At 29.6% G+C, this 25482-nt stretch overlaps 1 protein-coding gene across 1 annotated transcript; it reads left to right on the top strand.

Annotated features, from left to right (window-relative positions):
• Positions 1 to 6584: 6584 nt before the first annotated feature.
• LOC139905916 (uncharacterized) lies at positions 6585 to 8291 on the top strand. Its single transcript, XM_071889974.1, has 2 exons — positions 6585 to 7228; positions 7697 to 8291. Exons 1-2 carry the CDS (start codon positions 6585 to 6587, stop codon positions 8289 to 8291), a joined length of 1239 nt encoding a protein of 412 aa, XP_071746075.1.
• The last annotated feature ends 17191 nt before the right edge of the window (positions 8292 to 25482 follow it).

The raw sequence follows: 25482 nt of genomic DNA, 5'->3' as shown, positions 1-25482 counted from the left end.
AAAATGTTTTGTTAGATTGGCAAATGCCCATCTGACCACCCTATTTTTATGGCTTTGACATAGTTGAGTTATGTGTGACTTATTGATCAAATTAACGAAGGAATGCATATTGCATACATTGATCTCTTTGAGTTATACAAATTAATTCACATGATATCGACTTTATTTTGTATTTTTAAATTAGATTGTTAAAATTCTCCAGAGCTTTCTCTTCAATAGAGCATCTAAAAATGGAGGAAATATGTTTAGCCTGATTGGTAGATTTTTGAAATGTAGGGAGACTTGATTTTGACATCAAGAACTTGAACTCATATTTTTTTGAAGACAAGTAAGAAAATTAATTCAAGTTACAAAATGATTGTTTCCAATATTAACGAAAAATATTTTTTTCATCACTAAAACTTTTGGAAAGTTTCAAGTATGTAAATTACTTCAGATGTAATTTATATTCAAACTCTCCATTTACAAGGTTATAAAATGTATTGTAGTTACTTGACAATTTCAGCATTTTCTAATCAAGTAAAAGTTATCAATAACTATGGTTAAAAATTTGTTTTCCAAAATATAGATCTAACTTTTTTTTATTCTACATTCCTATTTGATTATTCAAAACAAGGTTCCAGGATCCCTTTATTCTCAAATATTGCTTTCAATAATATGAATGATAAGTAGAAATTTAAAAATAGTCTAAATGATTGTGTGTGTAAATCAAAATGAAAGGTATATTTTGGCGACTTTGGTAGATAATATATCTGTTGACGGAGACCATTATAAAAACTAAAGTGCTCCAAGCTTGCTAATACGTGTGAATTTCCAAAGTAAGGAGGAATAACGAATAAGATGACTAATATCTTGCAGGTTATCACAATATAATTTTTTTTATGTATACCCATGAAGATTTCGAGTATTTTCACATCTCTAAAGGTTTTAATATTTTGCATATAATTTTTGAATGTGTTATATTGATTTTGACTAAAATCTGACATGGGTTCATGGGCAGAGCGCATGGTTTTCACAGGGAAGGCCTATGTTTTTAGCATTCCTACCCATAAATTTGCGAAAATCTATTTAAAACAATGACTTTTGTTAGACCTATATCATGTTGTGTCCGCCATTGCTTAGGACTGGAGACGGCAGTCCCTTCTAGTTCAGTATCTGTCTGGTCAAGTTCAGTCCTGCATATCAGTCCTAAAACTTATAAAGTTCGGTCCTAGATGATTTAACTCAAAATTATTTCGTATTTTTTTAATTAGTCCGAAGAACCAACAGTCTTAAAGACCAGTTTCCAAGACCGATAGTGCTACTCCTAAGGCTAGAGTGAACTGGATTGAATAAGAACCGACACAATACTACGTTCACACACCTATCCATGTATAGTAATTTATTTCTAAGAACTTTCATATTATAATCTTCAAACCTCAGCAATTCTCCCCTTCATTGTAAAAAAAAAAACCACTTTTGTGATTTAAAATGTGTCTTGTTCGAAGGAATGAACGTGTCATGGTAAATTTAATGTTAAAAGCACAAAAATTACTAATATGGCATTTTCTATCCAACAAAAAATCAACTTTTTAAATCATAGAAATCTCTTATTTTTGAACGGGAAAATTGTTAAGGCATGAAAATTATAATATACGAAGTTCTTAGAGACATATTGCATGTACAGGTATGATAAATGGGGTAGCCCAACATAGACCTTTGGTCTTATTTTTCTTTATATTCTTCTTCTTAATAACCTCCTTTCTCTTTCTCATTTGAGTTATAAAACCAACACATCGTCACCAACAGTTTCATTTTTTCAAAACTCCTTAATTGCCCCTATTTTTTTTATTATTCTTTTATGTCTCTTCTATCCCCAAAAAAACATCTTCTACAAAACCTAAGTAAACAAATGAATAATATTTATTATGAGTGTATTTCATTCTTAACGCCTTAACATCAAATACAAAAGAATATGTTTGACTTTTTGTAACGGTAAGAATTACTATTGACATTGGCAATTAGTATATTTAATATTTAAGTATATTATTTTGGTACAATAATTAAAATAAAATATATAATCAGCTTACATCTAAATCGGGCATTATCTACTCTTAGAAAGATTTCTATTATATCTAATATCAATAAACATATAATATGATATTATTTGAGCATTATCTACTCTTATTGAAAAATTTATTCCTAAAGAAAATAGAAGACAACAAACAATTAATTTATAATAAAAATAGTAAAATTATGTTCATAAGTATGGCTTTAGGCAAAAAAATAAATATGTAAGCATTATGGGACATAACTTTTTAACATGGAATTTAACTTTTTTAGGAAAGATATTTTGTAATTTGCAAAGCCTTATTTACGCAGAGCTCAAGTACTTGCCTGCTATTAAATCCCTTAAAACCCACCTTGTTTATATATCATATCAGGTAATTTATATCAAAACTTGAATTACAGATGCAAATTCATTAATATGATGGGTATGTAACCTAGAATGACTTGCTTGGGGATGTTACGTCCTTAAAACAAAGTAGCAATTAGCCTGATGATATTTTCTTACCTTGTTCTGTATCTATTCACAACCCTCCTTTCGAAACAAATTACCGTCAAGTTCTGGAGTTTTTGTAGTACCTATCACATTTAAATAATTTTAATGAACATATAAAGGTTACTTACTGCACACCAAAAAATATATTAGATATCTACTTCATGATATTTTCATTAATGACAAGTTTTTTGTCAATATTGGCTTTGACTGATCATCTTTCCTGTTGTCGTCAAATATTGTTGTAATGACAGACACGTCTACGGATGGGTTTTTATACCATTTCACGTAAAAAGAATCCAACAATTTTTAGAAACACAATTTTATCATTTAATTTTCTTTTCCTCCATTACAGATGCATCCCTTCAAGACGAATGTATCTATGTAAATATTTCAATATACATATATTAAAATGTTATACCCAATTCAAGATTTTTTAAAATATTAAAGACGATATTAGAATAACAAAAATGGAATATATACAGTCTACCATATGAATGTACATATTACTTTATCTCTCTACAGTATACAGTATATTAACTAAACAATAATAATAACAAAAAAAAGAGAAAATATTTCAGTGAGGAATTTTTTCATTATGTTATATTTTTTTCTATATCATTCTTTCATAATAATAGAAAATAAGTTATGTTCTTTTCCATACTTTCTTATTACAATTTCTTTGCAGGTATCATAAATATCCAAACTTGTCAAACGAGACAATATGTATATAGAGTATATATATATATATATATGTTATTTGTTTCAAGCCTCTACTGTTGCACAATGATTCTCTCTACCCATGTGCGCATTAAGTATGTCAGTATTTGTTTCTCGAAGGCAGTTTCATAAATCTCTCTTATTATTTATAAATTCCTACACGGCACACAAAGATATAATGTGATATTTTGATGATCCAAAAGTGGTTATAATTAAACAAAAGAGAAATATAATAAATTTGGAATTTTGCATCAGGAAAACTAAGGGTAATTGTCACACTTGCATGTTGCTTTTTTTAAAATTTTAGCAAATTTCTTCAAATTCTATTCTAGCCGGAATAACCACTCATATTGCTGAATTAGGTAAAATATTTTTAAAGGTATGACATACCGAATTCTGAACTGTGACATTTAAAAAAAAATTTAATCTCTTCAATGTAACTTGTTATTTTTCTTTCTGAAATTAAAGTTAGACTTTTAATTTTTACATCTTATCAGAAGATAATAATTTGGGTTTAATTTATCCGTTAAATGACGTTAAATTTTTTGACATAAGTTTTATTTGTCCTACTTTTAATTTGGGATTGTTTTAACAGTAAAAATGACTCTAAACGATAATGGTCCCAAATTACTATAATCCAAAATATTTCGGAATTCAAATGACTGAAAGAAAAACTGAGATCAGTTTTAGATTCTGCACTCAAAGATAAATTGATTTTGGTGTTGAATTCATTTTTACAAAATGCATGTTCCTCTGTGTAATCATTGAACCAAGTCAAATTAGATAAATATTTTTTTTTCTATCAGCCTTTAAGAAAACTGATCTGGGATGACATTTGGTCATTAAAGTACAAAATGGGTTTTTCGGGATAGAGAAAGTGTAATGAAGTAATTTCTAGATATATGAACATAAAAATACATTGTGCCTTTTAGCTTTTTGAGGCCGCCTCTATAAATACTATTTAAAAAATTTTCAACAACTTCCGAATCTGCTATAATTAAATCCACTTCCCCCTGGTGTAGCTAGAAATTTTTGGCAACATGGTTGTCTTACCGTTTAAAGATGGTATGAGTTGCATAGCCACTAGCGTAATAAATAGGTTATTTCATCCTGATGGAAAATCAATAGCCAAGTAGCAATCATATGATATTAAAGTTAACATTTTGATTAATCAATTTAATCAAACCTTTCAAACTTTTTGTCCTACAAAACTTCCTGCAAATGGGAATTTATTTATGTCCTTAAGAATAGAAACAGGCGTATTTTTTTCTTTTTTCAAAAACTGGTGCCAAATATTGTAATAATTTCAACCTCCAAGTTGTCTCCACAACCACAATCTACGCTCTATGGAGTCAATTTTTGGATTTGGATTGAATTTTTAAAGAAGTATAGCTACCAGACCCAACGAAGTTTGAAGAATGGCATAAAAGGCATCTGGAGTTAATTTCTTTAGAACCTGCGTCCTTGCAAAAAGATATATATTTTTTATCCATTTGAAATGGAAATGGGATAATTAGTTTAAAAGAGGCTTTTTCTTAACATAAAAAGAGTTCACTCAGTTCCAAAAAAGTGTCCTTGGAACTTTCAAAAGTATTTATATATCTGGGACTTTCTGGTTTCTTCGTAGTATAATGATCAATTTGTCTAAGAGTTGATTCATTTAAAAATTAACACGTATAAATTGATGTTAAATTTTTTTATGTGTTAAGGAGAAACTTTTATGCAAAGGCCCACCTCCATTTAATAAATTTATCCTCAATATAACTAAATTCTCGAAATCAGAATCAAGAAGAAAAAAGGATAGACGTGTGACTAAGTGCTCTGTGTTTAAAATTATTTGTTTAGAGTGTTTATAAGTTAACTTGAGACAAAAGTGTTTATAGAAACCGAGGGACTTGGTTCCTAAGGGAATGTCATCCCAAAATTGCCGGAAGGCCACTGGGAGGCCACTAATCACGGAGATTCAAAAGTAAGAAATGATAATATGAAAAATGCTGTGTCATCTGAGGAGGGAAAAGAAAAAGAAGAAACTGGCGGTAGTAATAAGAGAGCGAAAATAGCGTGCAATGTACAAGATATCGATATGTCATACTCTGACGTTACTAGAAGTCATGAAGAACAATTCAAAACAATGAAAGAAGGAAGATAATCTAAAACAAACAAAAAGATCAGTGACAATCCTTTCTGGGAAATTTTTTGCTTGGATTGGAGGGATAGTAAAGGAAATACAGTTAGAGGATTTATTCCCAGCCCTAAAGATTATAAGAAAATATTTGATGATCTTAAACTCAGTTGGGATGAAATAAAGAGATGTAATGAATGTAAAAGCGGGGCCGGGTATATTGTTATTACAACAAAAATTCGGATCAACATGATTGTTAAATTTAAGCATATTTTTGGCTTAACTAAAATAAATGATGAAGTTGGTTTTACAATTAGAGGCTTAAAGGGATTAAGAGAAATTTAAACCCCCGTAGAAGTTATTGTAAATAATGGCTCAGAAACGAATGTTGGGAGTCTTAAAGAGATTCTGAGCAGATTTGGAGATTTGATTGGAGAAATAGAAAGTATCAACCATAGAAGAGTGTCTGAGGATGAAGAAGAAAAGGAGATTCTTGAAAATTTTAACAAATTGCTGCCTGGAAAATTGAGAATAAAAATTAAGTTGAATAAAAAACTCCCTGCAATAATTCCCGTGAATGGTAGAAAAGTTAAGTTATCTTCAAAAATGCAAGAAGTACAGTGCTTCAAATGTTTAAAATATGGACACATTAAAGTATTGTGCACGGCCATAAAGAACACTCCATATTGGGAGTTTGAAAGAAATTTCAGGATAGAATTAGGACTTCCTATTAGAATAAAAGGTATCGCTGAAATGAAGGATACCAACGAAACTGTAAGGAGGGAAGAAGAAAGTGAATTGAACAGAGAAGAAAAAGAAAGAACCATAAGAGCCAGTAGTCATAATATCGACGTAGACTCTACGAAAGAAGAAGTAACAGTTGTCGAACATGTACAAGCTGATGAATCTACAACTAAGCTCAATAAGATTGATCAATGTCTGGAAGAGGAAAGAAACGGAGAATACGCCATCATTGTGAAGACAAGTGAAGAACAATCAGGGGCAATCCTTGACATAAATAATTATAGTGCTGAAGGACGACCCCCTCAGAGAAGATTGGAAGAGGGTATTGAGAAAGAGATCGGATCTTCCAAGGAAAATGTGTCCCAATATAAAGTCTGGAAAGAATCCTAAAAGAGGATTTGAGAGTTCCGAAGAAGAACAAAAGAAGAGAAATAGGGTACTCAGTTCTTCAGAACCGTGATGGAAACTCCAGACGATTATAAGATAAGCTGTTCATACATCAACACACAGCACTCAAAAGCAGCAAATGCTGAACTCAAACTGAAAACATCTCAGATAACCATGATAACTGAACCTTATATCATCAAAGGGTCAACAAAAAGTCTTTACTTAAGTGGATACACTATTCACAGTAAACCTGGAATACATTCAAGGACATGCATAAGAACATCCGATAAATTGAATGTGTGGTTTGTCCCAGAATTTTCTAACAAAGATGTTTGTACCGTATGTCTAAATATTGAGGATTCAATTACGTATATATGTGTGGTCTATCTTGATCAGTTGCTGTCTATTGAGGAAGAAACATTGTTAACTCTCATTAATCATTGTGAATGTAAGCAAAAGCAACTTCTCCTAGCCATGGACTCTAATGCACATAACCATCTGTGGGGTAGTAAATATACCGACACACGGGGAGAAACTCTTGAGAATATTATAGATGAAAATAATCTTGTAGTCATAAATGAGGGAAATGAACCAATATTTGTTACTCAACGAGCCAGTTCGACCATAGACATCACTTTAGTGAATCATTATGCCTTCAAAAAATTTGAGGTCACAGGATGGCATGTAGATCTTTGGCCTTCAATGTCGGACCATCGGTACTTGTTTTTTAATTTTGGGGGGGTGTAAACCAATTACTGATCGATCAAGAAATCTCAAGAGAGCCTGCTGGGATACCTTTAGGTTGCACTCAGAAAAAGATTTTTTACCTGAAATGCTCCCTAATGTGAATACAATTGACCAATGTACAGCATCACTGATCAAAATAATAGAAAAAGCGCTTGATTTTGCTTTTCCTGTACGGAGAACAATGAAAGCAAAGTCGGTACCATGGTGGACAAAATATCTTGCCACCCTAAGGTACAAACTTAACAAACTCGAGTCAAAGCGTAATTATAGCTCAAGTAGAGAAGAATACCTTACCACAAGAAATTAATATCGAGCAGCCCCAGGAAGGAGCAAAAAGAATCATGGAGAAATTTCTGCACCAAAGTGGAAAGTCCCAAAGACATTGCTAAGCTCATCCGAAGTCAAAACTCTATTTTAAATTCTATTGGTCTCCTTAGAAAGGATCGGGGTTATACACAGTCACCCAATGAATCATTGAAATTACTGATGGAGACTCACTTCCCTGACTGTTCAATAGATAGTGTCCTTGGGGCACCGTTGCTGGTCACAAACTTTGATATTGACTGTGTAGACACTAATAGGGTGAGAGAGTCATTTAACTCCTTTGACCCTTACAAAAGTTCGGGACCAGATGGTTTAAAACTAATTGTACTACAACAGCTTGGGGACAATATAGTCGAGTATATCTCAAAGCTGTATCAAGTTGTTCTCAGTACTGGATACACCCCAAACATTTGGCGAGAAATGGAAGTAATATTTTTACCAAAACCTGGAAAGGATGACTACAGTTCAGCTAAGTCCTTTAGACCAATTATATTATCAAATTTCTTCCTCAAAGGACTTGAACGAATCGTGCAGTGGAATATTGAAGAAACAATCCCAGTGCTTCACTCTCAGCATGCGTACACAAGAGGCCTTTCAACTGAGACAGCTTTGTCACAGGTGACTGACGTAGTTAAAAAATCAATATATCAACGACAGTGTACACTTGCTGTCAGTTTTGATTGCACGGGTGCATTCGACTATTTGTGATTTCAATAAGCAGATTCAGCAATGAACGAACTTGGTCTTCCCGAGAGTGTCCGATCCTGGTATAAAACCCTTCTCAGTACTCGAACGGTTACAGCTGAGTTGAAAAGTGAAAAAGTTCCTATCACTCCAAAGTGTGGAAGGGTCCAAGGGGGAGTTCTTTCACCATTGATATGGAACATCGTCATAGACTCCTTGCTGACGAAATTCCTTAGTGGACCGGTTAGGGCAGTGGGTTATGCCGACGATTTTGTTTTGTTGATAAGTGGAAAACATCATCTCTCCCTTGTCAACAAAATGCAAGAAGCAATGAATGAGGTTTTGAGGTGGGGCGAAATGAATGGTCCTATTTTTAACCCAGCAAAGTCTAGTGCAATCGTCTTCTCAAAAGCATATAAATTAAGATCAAAATACTTTCCACGATTAGAAATGGGTGGTAAAGAAATTGAATTTTCAACACAAATGAAATACTTGGGGGTTGTTTTTGATCAAGGTCTTACTTGGATGGAACACCTTAAAGAAAAAGCTGCCAAGGTGTCTCGTATATGGAACATGGTAAAGGCAATCATAGGACAAAAATGTTAACCTCCGAAAAAGTTCTCTGGCTGTACGAAACAATAATATAGGCCAATTACCTCCTATGGATGCCTCATATGGGGACATTCAATTACCACAAAGAAAAACACCATTAAGATACTTAACAAAATTCGAAGAAAAGTACTTCTGGCAATGACCCAAACACTTCGATCAACGCTGACAGCCAAAATGGAATCCGTCTTAGGTATAATTCCCCTAGACCTGTTTCTTCAATCTCAAGCAACGAAGTCCAGATGGTGAACAAGACACTTCCTTGTAGATACATTGGGTAGGAATTGGTAACCTTCTTACACGTCGTCGACATCGCTTCTCCAGCGATAAAATAATCACTGAACTACAATTAAATCAATCCACTGATTACATCAAAGGTAGTCGTACATGGATAAAGAACCAAGAAGTAAACGGGCCTGACATTATTATATATACAGATGGATCAAAAGATGAAGAAGGCAATACTGGTGCCGGATGGTAATTACTCGAGGTGATACGTCACTTCATCAATCCAATGTATCATTAAATAAAGAAGCCACTGCCTTCCAAGCAGAGGTCTTTGCTATTGCACGATCAGTAGAAGCGCTTACTCGAATGGAAAAACCATCAGGAGATGTTGTAATACGATCTGATTCCCAATCAGCTATTGCTGCCATCCTTAACCCATTTACCAAGAGTGGCGAAGTCCAAAAGTGTCAAAAAATTCTATATGAAGGAAAGAAAACGAAAAATATTTACCTAGATTGGTGCAAGGGCCATTGTGATAGCACAGGAAACGAATTCGCAGATTATCTAGCAAAGAGAGGCGTGAAGAGTCAAAATAAGAAATTGGTGGGAGTATCACCAAGTTACATAAAGAAAAAATAAACGGCTTCTTCTATGTTGCCTGGTGTAAAAGATACAGAAGAGACCAAAGTATGAAACACACCCAATTGATGTTAGCAATGCCTCAAGATAAGAGTCTCAAATATGAACGTGGAAACATGAAACTTATAGTTCAAGCGTACACCGGCCATGGTCCCTTTCTCGCACATTTAAGTAAATGGAAATCAACAAGTGCAACGTGCAATGTCTGCATGGAAGAATTACAGACTGCAGATCACCTAATCAATAGATGCCCATCACTATCGTACGAAAGATATGAAGCCTCTGAAGAAAAGGATGAAGTACTTCGTTTTTTAAGATTAATGAAATGTAAAAAAATGAAATCAATTTTTGAAGAAAATTATAATTTAAAATAATTATGTATATAGGAAACAACATTTACTGTTGTAGCGCATATACCCCGTGCTCTTTATCTTATGCATTTATTATACAATTCTATTATATTGATATAATATTATATGTGTGTGTATGTATACGGTATACAGTAATAAACTCTTAAGTAACTAACTATAACTAAATTCTCCATGAACAATCAACTAATTACTACTCATAAGATAACAATCAAAATTGTTTCTTGTTGACAAATTTATTATATAAATTTAGGGAAAAATGAATAGCATCGATGACTAGAATTTTTTTGTTCAATTGTCCATTAAAGATTCAAGATATAGAAAGTTAAAGTACTCTTTCCATACTCCCTCTAGTCAAAAAATACTTTGACTGAATGAGCATCTACTATAATAGCAACAGTTTCATATCCAATTTTCGTAAATGCATTATGAAATTCTGTAGAATAATTTATTGCTATTCAGGAATTGACCTTAGCAATGGGTATCATGACGACTATATCCATTATAGTGGCTCAGAACACTTTTAGTTATGAAAAAGTACAATACTTTTGGGTATTTCCTGTTGTTCTTGCATCCATAAGTTTTTTCCCAGCAAAATTCAATAGTATTCTAAGTAGAATAAACCTAATATAAGATAATTAATATAATTTTATCGTTTGTAGACAACAATTTTATATATCTAGAGAGATAGTTGCTATTGAATCCATTAATTTCAACATCAAGATTCAATGCATTGATAAGTTTTTTAATGTAATGAAGGCGACAAGTCCAGAAATATTTTCATTGATTCAATTTCGAGTCCTCAGATTTTTTTAAGTTCATCTGAAATCCATAGTTATAATATAGGGTCCATTAAGTTAATAATTTTATGGAGTTCAGTATTAGCTAACTATCAAAATCAAATCACGTTGCATAGTCTTCAAAATAAGCACTCAAAACCAAGTTCTCACCTCTGCTAAGGTATAATATATTATTAATCCTTTAAACAACACCTTAAGATCAAATTTTAAAAATAAGCACATTTTATTTACTTGAGATTAAAAAAATAACTCTATAGTAGTATGCTTTTTATAATGCTTAGATAAACAAATATATTTGCCAATTTGCTATTTCATACTTGCATTTATGTAGATTCATAAATAAGACAATGCAAAATGAGGTTCATTTTATTATTGTTGTTTTTCCTTGGGCTCTGTTTTTTTTTATACTTTTATATTTTAAAGTGGTGATTAAGATTAATACATACATATATTGAAATAACCGGAGAAAAGTTTGTTAAGATCATTTTTTTTAATTACACAATTTAAGATTTAATATGTGTGATGGTTCATTTTCAAAATTCAAAGTTAATTTGGGGCAATGTACAAAGTATATTCTTACAAGTTTTTGTCCTTTTTCGCCCCATCCCTATTTTTGCATTTGCAATATTTAATATACATACGGTATTCTTGGTTGTGTACTTTGAATTTCAAACCCTGTCCCTCCACCTACCTGCGTACTTATATTATAATTAGCCCCTTTCATAAATTATTATTGTGCCATTTCAAGACTTATATAATATATTTGTCACACAACTTTGCATTTTCTTCATTAATTTGCTTACTCCATTTCAATAATGAACCCATTTTATATGGATGAAAAGGTGGAAACTTGAAACTTACACACTTTTATAATATTGATTCGAGAGGTTTGGTGATTGGACATTAGAACTGTCAATTATTGTATAGGTAGTCATGTATATAAAGCACATGCTGCTTTTTGATTTCTTTATCGCAGCGAAATTAAAAGCTTAGGGATATTTTTCTTGTAGGTCACATTCCAACAATCAGACTGACGGGAATGGATCGTAAAACAATCTACAGAGCCATAGAGAGGAATGAAAACTTCCAAAAAAGAGCACCTTGCTACCTCCATCGACAAAGAGTAGAGTTCCATGGACCCGAACTTCATTTGTAATAATTGCAACTTTTTCGATAAAGAGTCTTGTGAAGCCAGTGGCGGCCAATATAATAAATCAATTTGACATTGGCTATGTATCAGAAAAAAATAAAAAGACTTTTTGTTGCTAGGCTATTTTCTTTTTTCTTTCCAAGTTTGCAAGTTTCAAGTTTCCACCCAGTATATGTCTTTCACAAGTTACCATTTTGTACAAAATATAATGAGTACAAGTTACAACCAAAAAATGAGATTAATAATTATTTATTCAGTATAAATTAGGAGTTTTTATTACTTGTGAGGAGGATAAAACAATTATCGGCTTATCAATAAATGATTGCAATATTGATGATGACATTGTTGACAACTTCATTGAAAATTACTATGATATGCAAGTTATGTGGCACAGCTATATTGCTTGTAAATAAGAAATAAATAACTAAATTTAATAGATAAAAATGAAATGAAGGTAGTCAGGAATAGCTTGAACACGCTACAAATCTAACAAAATAACAACTTGTACACATCATCTAAATGTTAAAAAAAGATAAATGCTTCAAAAAAGATAAAAATCCCGTATCCTTTTCATACTGCTTTCATCCTAAATAAAGGCTTTACGTGTAATTTAAAGTGTTTTAATCCGTACTCTTTGAAGTCGTTTGTAAATATTAGATACATTTTAGTGTATAACATACGTATTTACATCATAGTAAATTCTCATTTCTACTTTTGTACAAATACGTGGTCTGTCAATACAAATTCAACCTATAATTAGTTTTCCAAAATTAAATTTGATTTGTATTCTTAGACAAATTATAGTCAATTTCTATCAACAAATTATTCGAATTAATACTTTGGAGATCCTACTGAAGTAGTGAAAGTAGATCATCCCATTAATAGAATAAGATATTGAGAGATTTTATTTGAAAAACCATTTTGGAGCCGATATATGTGTCTCTAATTTAAAAAAAGGTTTTTAAGCCATTTTTAAAATTCTGAAGTACCTTAAATCATCCTGGAAATTTGAATACAAAGTCTGTCATTGGCTTAAATATGTCTATGAAATATTGATCTGTATGTAATAGGTTGGTGAAAAATTAATTTTGTATTTTTTGCTATATTTTAATCTTTAAAAGAATTGTTCAATAATTCAAGACTGAATTGGCCAAGTGCAATACTGTAAAAAAGTGTTTGTAGTAAACACTCACATCTTTACAACACTCTATCAAATTATCCGATGGGACCAAGAATGAACAAGATATACTTAGTTAAAAAAAGGGGTGGGAAATATGAATTTACTTTTTTCTCAATCTAATATATATGAATTAAAATAATTATTGGAATTTTCTCCTTTTCTCGAATGTATTAGAAAATTCTTTTTTTATTGACGCACCACGTATGTACATAATATAATGACATCTTTAATTATAAGATAGTATAAAATTAAAATATTTTTTTTCTATCTTTAATAAAATTAAAGTGATATCTTCTATTTTTAATTTGTTAATTATTCTAATATGGCCATTGGCCGATAGGATACTCCATAACTTTCATTACTAAAAATTGTAACACTGTTTTTCTTGGGGATTTTGGAAAAATTGTTATTACTAAAATGTAAAATTTAATTATGAAAATCTTGATTTTGAAAAAATGAACCATCGATAAATCATAACTTTATACAATATTACTTTTGATACACTTTTGCTCCAATCCCATTTTATTACTTTTTTCTTAGATCTGGTCTTAAATCATATCACTTTGATGAAATTAGTTATTCTAGTTTTATCCACAATTAAATACTCTATTAATTTTTATAATTTTCTAGGTATAATATATACCTCTTGATCATTATACAATTTGGATATATAACTTATTGAATTCAAATATGTTTAAATAGTTGGTAAATACAGAAAGCCAAAAAAATTTCATTTTCAAAAAGGTTTTTACATCATTAGATTGCGTCATTTCTATTAAACTACTTCATAATAATAGGACTTGTGTACATTATTTTCTTTAATATCAGCATTTTTTTAAATAAAAAAATACCTTAAGTCTACCTCTTAACCTTACTTTTGTTTATGTCTCAATGGGTTTATGAATATTTCCCCACTACAATTTCCTTTCATAGTTGTTGAATTATAATATCTAATTTAATCGTCTTATCTAGCCACAATCATAATTAATAGTGTATGTATGTAATGTAATCATATTTTCCTACAAAAAGTGTATTGTCTGCTACTTTAAATATTATTTTTCACAAAAAAATAATAATAATAATTCCATGAATAAAGCAAAATCATAAAGATGTGAAAAGATTAAAACATTAATTCTTGCATCATTTTTTTAGTAGATGATTTTTTTATTTTTTATTCGCTTAATTCAAATGTTTTTCCCAGGAGATAGTCCTAAAATTTTAATAGTTTAGTTATTGTGGGGTGAAAAGTGTACATCATGATTATTAACAAGGGCGAAGTTAGATTTCATTCTTTGGGGGTAGGGACTTAGCCCCAAAAGTTATCAATACCGTATTAAGTACTTATATAAATAGATTTATATTGGAGATATATATGTAGAAGTTCCACTTATGCAGTTAATATTAATAGTTTTCCATATCCACTTTCCTTTTCTCATTTTCCTTTTCTTTTTGGTAAAAAAGGAATGATCATTTTATTTGGTTGAAATAAAGATATTTAAATCTTATCTATGTATACAATATATGATTTAAAATAAAAATCCCCCCATCTCTGCACCAAAAGGGGCGACATACCCCATTGCCTATAAAAGAATGTTATAAAACGGGACAGTTAATTTGGCTACATTAATTTTTCTACCGTAAGATGTTGATTTTAATATAAATATATAATAGTGTAGGAGATCTGAAATAGATTAAAAATGGGAGAGAGCTCTTATTCTCGAATATCAAAATAGCTGCTGCCAATTTTTTTTTTTTTTGTTATTTATAAGTTTACATAAATATGAATATAGGAACATAAGATATATAAAAAAATATGTTGGAGTTGTATATTATAATGCAAATTATTGTAAAAAAAAAAGTTGATAACTTGTCTTCAACTTTTTTCAAGATAATGGATACAAAAAGGTTGAAATGTCAAAGTAATTTGCGTTAGAAGTAAACTTTTTGTTATGATGTGTTCAGTTTTTATTGTTTTTCCTGTAATTTTGATCCTTTACATTACTGATAATTTTCCTTATTTATTTGAAGTAATTGTATCAAAGTCAAAACTACTTCATTTAAAGAAAATTTGAGATATCTAACGCTCAGTAAAAGGATGACAGTTGGAACAGGAGTTTCAATTTTCTTCCAATTTTTATTATTTTATACATTTACGCCTCATAGCAAGCATGTTTATTAGACAGAAACAGATTTTGAACAGGTTTTCTGAGGGTGGATTTCAGCCCACCTATAAGACCGATCAGTCATCAATTATATAAATCTTATTTTTGCTTAATTTTCTATAATACTTGAAAAGGTAAAATTGAAAGATTTTATCCTTATTTATTTACTAAATATATAATTATTTAGCCTAACTTTTTAACAGTTACAACCACTCTAGCTATGAAGTGGTGATTCACATTAATATACAATTTATTGGAAAACTGTTGAGAGGTACCAGAATAATTCCTTGCCATTCTCAAAAAAATGACTTGTAGCCAACAAAATTCATAATAGATAAATAATGTGATCGACAGTTCATCACTTTATTTTATAATATTGATGTACTTTAGTTTTTATTCAACATTCTCTATTTGAGGATCTCTTTGAACAAGAAGCAAATACTACAAAGACCAATACAAGATATCAATTTTGTTAAATATGTTTTTTTTTTGAAAATTTATTCTAAATAATATATAACTAAACTTTACTATATTAATCTTGACAAATTTAGTGCCATTACATCATTATGACTGGGGCGAAATCCCTTGAAGTAAACACAGTCCTTACTAACCTAGCCCGAAAACAAATACTTTCATTGAGGATAATTAAAATAGGTATCAGAAGGAAGGATTGACAGGATTCTCATGTGTAAGTCTATTATATATATAATTTTAAAGCAAAGTTTGTCTGGATGTATATGTAATCCGTAAAGTCATTTTTGATACAAGAAATAATAATGTAGGTATATTCATGAAATCTCACAGGTGTTTTGCATGTAGTATCATATTTTATAATGGCTATTTAAAAGCAAATCAATATTTGATGAAATAAACAACTCAACAATTTCCTTAAGCCTAATTGTACAAACAATTTATTTTTTTGATTAAGAAGAGACAGGTGCTCAACAATTTTTTTAAATTTGATGGATAAGGCTTAACCTTTTTAAGTATAGACCTAATAAACATATTCGTAAAATTTTTGTTGAAGTATATCAATATTTGCCTAAAGTACAAAGCTGATGATATTTTTGAAAACGTTATGGAAATTAATATATATATATTGCATCTTTGGGTTTTTGAACATGTTGAATATTTTTTCTTGTTATTTTTATTATTATTTTAGATTAGGATACGAGGAAAACATATCCACTTATTATCAAATATGGACAAGAGCTTCATAGAATATAAATATCGACATTGTTGACTGTGTTCAATTTAGCAAATAAATAGATAAAATGCATTTGTAAAAATATGCATATTATTTTTATTATAAGCTGTCAAATTTTCTGTGTCTGCTCCTCTTATTAGGAGGGACAAAGTGGCACAATTTTTACAAGGGAGTGCAAGTGTAAATTTTAGACCACTATACATTAGCAAAAATGTATATAACAAAAAGGACTCTTTGTTAGAGGAACTAAGAATCTTGTATTGAAAAAAAAGTCAGATCGTTATTTGATTTAGGGCCCTTTCAGTTTTAAATTTTTTAAATTTTTTTTTTTAATTTACGCTGATTTTTTAAGGGACATAACTTTTTATAAATGTTCTGCATTTTAAAAAATAACTTCCTTTTTTTTGGGAAAAAGTTTTTTCTATTAATATCAAATTAACTCTATTTATAAATAGGCGATCTTTTTTTTTTAAATTTTCTACTCTTGTTTAAGAAATTAAAATCGTTTTCTGAAAGGATTTTTTTAAATCGATCTTCTTTTAGAAAAAAGATTTAAATCGACATTTTTTTTTGGATCAAAGTACAACTATATTTTCGCTTGTTGTCTTATTTAGCAAAGAAACATTATCTTAATCATTGTGAATATTGGTTACAATATTTTGTATTATTACAATAAAATTCTCATATAATGGTGTTTTTTTATTTCTAAAAATAATATATAAAGAATTGTACTTTTGGTGTAATATAATTCATTTTATCTTGATTTCAACTTTTGTAAAAATAAGAACAATCCTTAAGCTTTAGACTTATCCGTTTAAAGTTGGAAAACAAGCTTCAATTAATTAAGAAATTAAGTGAGTACACTCGAACAATTTTTTTGAAGGTTTCAATCTTTTTTTGCAATAAAAACATATTCTCCTTTCCGATGTTTTACCATAGAATATACTACAAAGGGATAGTAATTTGATAACCACTTTGTTCCTATCATTTAATTATTACAAAAAAAATCTGCTTATTCACAATTAACTGCTTCATTTTCTTTCAAGACTGTACTTATATCTTTATTCATCCGTTGAAGTCTGAATGGTCCGTAGCCTTTATCTCCCTTTAGTGTTTTGCCAATACTTTCAAGGAACGTTTTTCCATATTTCCATATGTCAATCTGATACCTAACCAAATTTTTGTTCGAACCACAAATACTACAAGACAACTTGAAAATAGTATATATTGGCTCCATAGTTGGTATAAATTGGTTAAATACCAACTGATTTAGGCTTTTCTTTCTGTATTCTTTGGAGGAAAAGGTTGCAAAGTACATTAATGGTAATTATGTTATACATATATATATATATATTTCAGATTAAAAAGCCACAGTTAACTTGAAACAAAAGAAGAACAATCACTCGTTTTGTATTCATCGAATCCACGACTTTGTGGCAGAGGAAAAAAAATCTCTTTAAAAAGAGGTATTTTTCTGAAAATATTAAACATGTACAATTAATTTTTGGAATTAAAACAAAAACATATTATAAATTTTACATTTTTTGACATGTTTGGTAAATGCTGTTCCTTCATTCAAAATTTAAATCTAATTTCAAACATTTGCTCGATAAATTAAAATCCTAACCTATGTCTAGGCGATAGTTCACTAACACAAAATTTTTATGTTTGTTTTGTTATTACCTAATTGACTTTGTTTTTTTTCCACCCTAATTAGTGTTCTAAACATAAATTGGTTGAATTTGAATTGGCTCTTCTTCAGCAAGGAATAATTCCTAATAATTAATTATTCAATAGTTTGTAAGAATTGGCTACAAAATGGTTTGTTTGTTTTTTTCGAAGCAAATTTGCCAGATACAATAAAGGAAGTGTATTTGTGTGCTTAAATATGTCCACATGGAATATTCTGTCGCAGCCTTCTTTTTTTTAAAATCAAGAACTCCGCAAGGACTCATATAATTAAAAAATAGTTATAATAAAAAAGTCATTGTGAAACTGGTTGTAGCTTTAATAGTAGAATCTTATTATGTAACTGAAAAGTTACATCCCTATACCTTCATAAATGTAAAAAAAGATTATTTTTTGTTGTCCTCCCCCCTTTCCTGAAATCGTCTTAAAAATAAAGAACCTACATACAGACGTAGTATGTATATTTAAGAGAAAGAAAAATAAAAAAAAACCTTAATTAGATTTGTTCTTTTAATAATGATAAAAGTATATTATGATACATACTTATTTATAATATATTTAGAAGTATTTTGTACTTATTACCAACCATGTAGGACGTACGGGTACAAGACTAAATATTTCTCCGAAAGAGGGAGTTTTTAGTATAGTTTATACTTATAGATGGTGCTACTAAATATACAGTAAATTTTTTTTCCCATTGTGAGAAATTATAGTGTGTCAAGTTGGATAAAATGTGATCATATATTTTGAACAAATGATATAGAAACTACATTTATCTTGTACTATTTGTGTGTATTATTTACTTTACAAAGAATGAAAGAATGTATTACAAGAAGGCATCAATGAAAAATGATGGGACTTGCAGAAAGTTATTTTTGCTTGTTCAAACTAGAAAGAGTCACTAATATATGTTAAGATTTAAATATCTTTGAATATATATATGTTGAGTGTGTAAGGTAAAATCGCGTAGTTGACTTTAAATCAATTTGGATTACTTTAGAGTTGATATTTTAAAATACTAGGTTGCTTTATTAAAAGTAAGTTTTTTACCAGTAAATAAACAATAAAAAATGAACAATTATCAATATATATGCGGAAAATGCAAAGAGTGTCTGATATGCTCAACGCCCAAGTGAATGTCAAGAAGATAATGAAGGTCGTAGGGTGCACTTGGAGTCTTGTTTACAAGATTAAAAACATAATAACTTCTTGTCAGAGCTTCGAGAGGTCCCTGGCAGTGGTGGGCGCCGTAAAGTTGTGATCATAAAGGATGTAGACACTGTCTTCATGTGAAGTCCGGCCAAGTCGAAGAGGAAGCATTTTAGGGCTCTCAATATCAGTAATTGGACTGTGTGGAGGTATGTGAAGGATTTGCACTGCAGGGATGAGATAATATTTTTATAAATTTGAATGAATTATTATGACTCGAAAGCCTTTTTATAATTAGTATGTCACCATGCCTTTGTTACAAAAAAGTTGTCCCAAGGAATCCATGAATATAATCAAATGTTAACGTAAATTGAGTTCCCTTTAATCTAATTGATCAATTATTGAAAAAGTAGAGTAATTCAATAATAGCATACCCAAAAGTATTACCCTTTTGAGAAAAAGGAATGGTTTTTCATAAATGTGCATATATAGTGCGTACTTTCTTGTTTCATCATGTTCTTGATATACCTTTCAAATGAATAAAAAAAATAATAATTAATAATAAAATAACTATATTTCCTAATCGGCCATATGCCATTTAAGAAAGCATTTTTTAAAATGTATATTTGCAATGATGAAGTTGACATATGTACATTATGTAAGCTCATATTTGAATAATACAGATCTTATGTTAGTTATGTATATTATTTGTATCATATTTGTTATGATATTAGTAGTTTCAAGTAGGTGCAAGTAGAAGGCTCAAGGCAAGGAGCAGACACTATAACATCAACAACAACGCAAAATAAACAATAAACCTTTCTTGGTCTCTAGGAGTGCTGAGAGTGCCATGAATTGCTTTACAAATAACTATGCAGCTTCCATGATTTCCCCTATTTAATTGAATTAATAATGGAAATTTTATGAAGGTAAGAAAAAATTGTATTTGTTACGAGAAAAAATGATAGAGTAACGTCATTTATTGTTTTTAAAAAGCGACATCTTATAGAGAAAAAAGTTTTTCTAGTGTAGTTCTGGACATATTCGTTGTGCTGTAGCTTTGAGGAGCAATACTTAATGAAAAAAAGTTGATAAATGATAATTAAAATTAAATTACTTGATCTATTAATAAAACCTATGATCATACCTATTCCTTGATTTATATTTCAAATAATATATCTATGTACAACCACTTTCTGTGAAAACATGTAAACTTATGTTTTGGTTTTGTTTTTTTATAGAGATAAGATACTTCTTCAGTAAGGACCACTAAAGCTAATTAAAAGGTTGCTAATTTTTATTAATTAAGTGTATAAATTGATAGCTCCGGCCATACATATATTTAAAATTTTACTAAGATTTTCGTACGGCTATTTGAAAAAATACCTTATCTATGACTTACAAATACAGTAAAGTTCCTGCATTTCAATATATTTTTAGCAATTTTATAGAAACCTACTTGTATTTTCATAAGCAATAATAGTTTGTTGGCAATTGATGTTTTCTTTTTTTTAGCCACTTCCGTGAAATCGGTAAATGACTCCGTAGTATCTAAATCATATTTATAAAGAAAAAAATTTGTTTTTTAGGGAAACTATTCAGCACGAATTGAAATTAAAAAAACTTATGGCAATTGACAGTTTAAGATAATCTAAATAGGGATAACATACAAATACCCTCACGTCCTTATCTTAATACTAACTCTTAACTTTTTATCTGAAAAGAAAAAAAAAGAGAGGTTATATCAGTTCGTAGAATGCCAATTCTTCTCAACTTTACAATTACTTTTCATTTATTATTAGATAGTTATTCACAACAGAATGATCTACTATGATTTCAACCAATCAACGTTTAGAACACTGATTAAAAGAAAACAAGTAACACAATCGACGTATGACAACAAACATGTAAATTATTATAATAGGGAGGTGATCAGATACTTTTTCAACATCTTCCCTCGTGTCCTTATGTTTCAACTGATAACTTTATCAAAAACATAGCAGTCAAATTATATCAAATGTAATATTATAAAATTTTTTAATGACACAATTAGCTTAGCATCTAATATAAGAGTCTTCGATTTATCCACTCCATTGAAAATAATGATTATTATAGCATTTACATTTAAACTATTGGTTATAGTGGCTAAATACATAACTTATTTATAAAGGGCACTTGTTTAAGCCCCAACTCTTGAACGGAAGCCCTGCACTGTACATAGTTTATATTTACCAAAAAAATAGAAAAAGGATCAATCCTTTTTAAAAATAGAAAGAAAAAAATCATTCGAAAAACAAAGTTTGTCCACACACCCTTTCTATATTAAATTTGGAGTCTGTGACAACAGCAAGTAAAAATTCATTTATCACAACCTTTTAAAAGTTTTTAACTTTGCAGAGTGAATTGAAGCAACTAATATATTATTGGAGTATGAAGAAGGCCACAACTCATTCTCACTGAAAGTAGTATTTTTAGCAGAATTGTCTCAATATTATAATAACGCATAGAACTCTCATAGTACGTACTAACATTGAAAAATATTTGACGGTATCTCGTATTTTCTGAGACTCTAGCAGGCTTGCCAGTTTAGCTTTTTTTTAGTAGTTTGACAATAAAAAAATGAGTTTGGCCTTTATTTATATTTGGTTTAAAATTTCTAATAATTTTAAATGTAATAGTTTTGTTTTATATATACATTTTCAAGAAATTTAAATTAATAAGTTCTGCCTTTCATTAAAATATTACGCGTTTTGGTGATATTACGACAATTTTGGTAAATAACAATATTTTAAGTGAGAATGAGTAGTAGGCCACACCTAAGCATTCAGTGGGACGCAATAATGCCTGCAATCCACAAGTTGGACATTCCTTTACTAGATTCTCAAATTATTTTCAATTAAATTGGATCTTAATCAAATCCTTTATGTTCAAGTTGCTTACAATAAATTGAATAATAATTAATCAATTTACTCACAATTAATTTACCTGGCAATGTAAATGAGGTTAAAATGATCAATGACCAATTTATTGGAAATTTTATAGATTGGCCAGGCATTTTGCACATTACCCGTAACATATATATTGAATAGAGTTTATGTGTGTCCATTATGTGTGCCCACGCAATCAAGCCTAGGAGGCTGAAATTTTGCATGGGTGCCTCCTTCAAACCTAGTCAGGATAAGACAAGAGTGCCAATAATCGATTGGGCCATAAAAGGGAAGCTTATGCTTAACCTAAAAAATATATATCATTTTTTGCAATTCAAGGAGAGGAGATAGGGTGTTGAATTATAAATCAACAAGTGATTGGCATCTCAAAAAACTACTATACGAATAACAATACTTTCGAAATTTATTCAAAATCAAAAAAGTTAGGGTCAAAAAAAGGAATCCGTGAAAATTGCAATTTCGTTTTATTTAGGTCTAAAAAAAAACGTCGACTGAAATATTGGATTTGTGAATGAAAAATGTGTTTACAAATTTGTCTGGAGATTTGTTTTGAAATAAATTTGACAAATTAAAATTGATGTTAATTGGAAATATCTGTCATTTTCTGAATCTTTTTTTTTAGAGAATTTTTTCATTTTTTTGACAAATGTCAATTTTCCATTAAAACACCCACAAAACGATGCATTTTGGGCATAAAATTTTAGACTCTAACATAATAACAATAGATTATTTCAATTTCTAAAACATTTTATAATATATTTTTTTGCAATATATCCAAAAATAAACCTATTGCCACGAAATATTTTTACGAGAACGTTATTATTTGTAACTTTTTTTTTTCCAGCTCATAATTTTTTTTTTAAATAATAATACTAAGGTGACATTAGCAAATACTAACACTATGGAGGGGAGGGGGATTGCTATGATGAGACTTTGTGGATTATCTTACTTAACCAGATTGATATTGTGTGATTAGTATGGGTACTAAAAAATATAGTCAATTTCTTCCTCGATTGTAATTATTGTAGCGAGAAAATTATAATTATGTGAATCCTTCTCGACAACAACAAAACGATCATATGATATTTATTAGTAAAATAGAATAATTCTTTATTTAGAACTATTTTCTGAATAATCGTTCAATTATTTCAAACATTGTCAATGTGACGTCCTACTCTTTCTTTGGCTAAGCAACGCCGGTTAATCCTATGCTAGTATTTAATATAATAGAGTCTGTGTTCTTATATTATAGAGGGGGTGTCCACAACGTTAGGCTTGGGAGGCTGAAACTTTGCAAGAGTGCCTCTTTTAAACCTTATCAGGTTAAGAATGGGATGCCGATTTTCTGGGAAGTCATGTAAGAGGGCTTATTATATGCCCAATACACCCAAAAATATACCTTTAAGCTCAAGAAGACTAAATATATAAAAAAAAGTTATGGGCAAAAAAAGAAAACATATGAAAATTGCAGTTTTCGTTTTTTTAAGCTGCAATAAATTGGTTAAAAGTGGAATATTTGATTCGTAGATCAATTGAAGAAATTTGTCTGGAGATTCGTTTTCATATAAATTTGACTCATAAAAACTGACGTTTAACCGAAATGTATGTCATTTTCTGAATAATTAATTTATTTTTTTCTTCCTTTCTTTCATCATATGTCAATTTTCAATTTTAAGAAGAAATACGACAAAACGATGCATTTTGAACAAAAAAAAGTAAAACCTTCATCTAAACTAAAATATTTTTTTCAATTTCTGAAATGTAATAATAAATGTTACATTTTGTAGTATGTGCATAAATGAAAGAGCTTTGCTTTGCTTAGCGAAGTTAATTATTAACATGTTATTATAAGGTTGTTATAATTGAATTTCAACTTTCTACTGTCACAGTCTCTAACTCCGAGATAGAAAGAGAAAATATGACGTGTGGTCAAACTTATACAGTGAACTTCCAAAAAAAGAAAGGGCCTTGTATATATTTTCTAAAAAAAGTGAAAATATTTAAAAAAAAAAAATCAATTTAATAAGGAAAGAAAGAAAATACCCCACACATGGTAAAATATTTCATGGTTTAGTATGGAACATTTTCCTTACATGCATGTTATTTATTAAATTAAATGCTACAATTTGCTCTAGAAAAATACTTTATATGTTATACCTATAAAACAAAACTATGGATGCAAAATAATAACAATATATAATTATTATTGGTAATAATTATTGTTATTAAGAAAAGTTATATTGAAAAATAACTCTTATGAATGGATGATGTATTTTGGTACAAATTAAAATAAGTTTTGAAGTAATTTAGAATGATTGATATCCACTTACATAAATATCCTTGATTAACAAAAAAAATAAAAAATTATGTGTATATTTATTATATTTTCAGACTAAAAATTGCAAAATATATTTGTATATGTATTAGGCATGGATTAGTCTAAAGAAGAATAGGAACAAAATAATATAATATTTGGGGGTCCATACAATAGGCGTCATTACATCATCTTCTTTTTTTTGTATAACGTAATATACTTAACCATTTGAATTCATTATTCATAGATAAATTAATATCAGTAAGAGACGTTTCATTCTACAAATTTATTAAGTTTTAGATTTTAATTTGTCATCCGGGTTATAGAAAAACTGAGAGTATGTTATGTAAAATCTCAAAAATGTGAGAAATAGATAAGGGTAATAAAAAAAAAGTTAAAGTCGACTAGACTTATCCTTCCGATACGAAGAAACATCAACAGCTTAAATCATTATATAATAAAGGTGGGTAGTAGCACCATCCACAATTTTTATTAGTGAGCAATTTCTATGAAGACATTTAGAAAAACCATATCCTCTGAAAGTTGTTTATAATTTCAGAGACCAATCAATCTTTATTTGTTTCTGACACTACTCCGCAATTGGATGAGGAAGACTTACTCAAAAATAAATAAATAAAGTAATGCAGATTAGGGCATAGTAACTAAAATATTTTCCTTAAATGTTTTTTTTCAGTCATTTATATTTGTTTATTTGTTAAAAATCATTATTGACCTTATTATTTACCTTATCTCTAAACGTTTTCAAAATATC

The sequence above is a fragment of the Lepeophtheirus salmonis genome, chromosome 1, assembly GCF_016086655.4.
Source record: "Lepeophtheirus salmonis chromosome 1, UVic_Lsal_1.4, whole genome shotgun sequence".
Lineage (NCBI taxonomy): Eukaryota > Metazoa > Arthropoda > Copepoda > Siphonostomatoida > Caligidae > Lepeophtheirus > Lepeophtheirus salmonis.
Note: the sequence above shows the minus strand (reverse complement) of the source record. Positions and strands in the feature narration are given on the sequence as shown.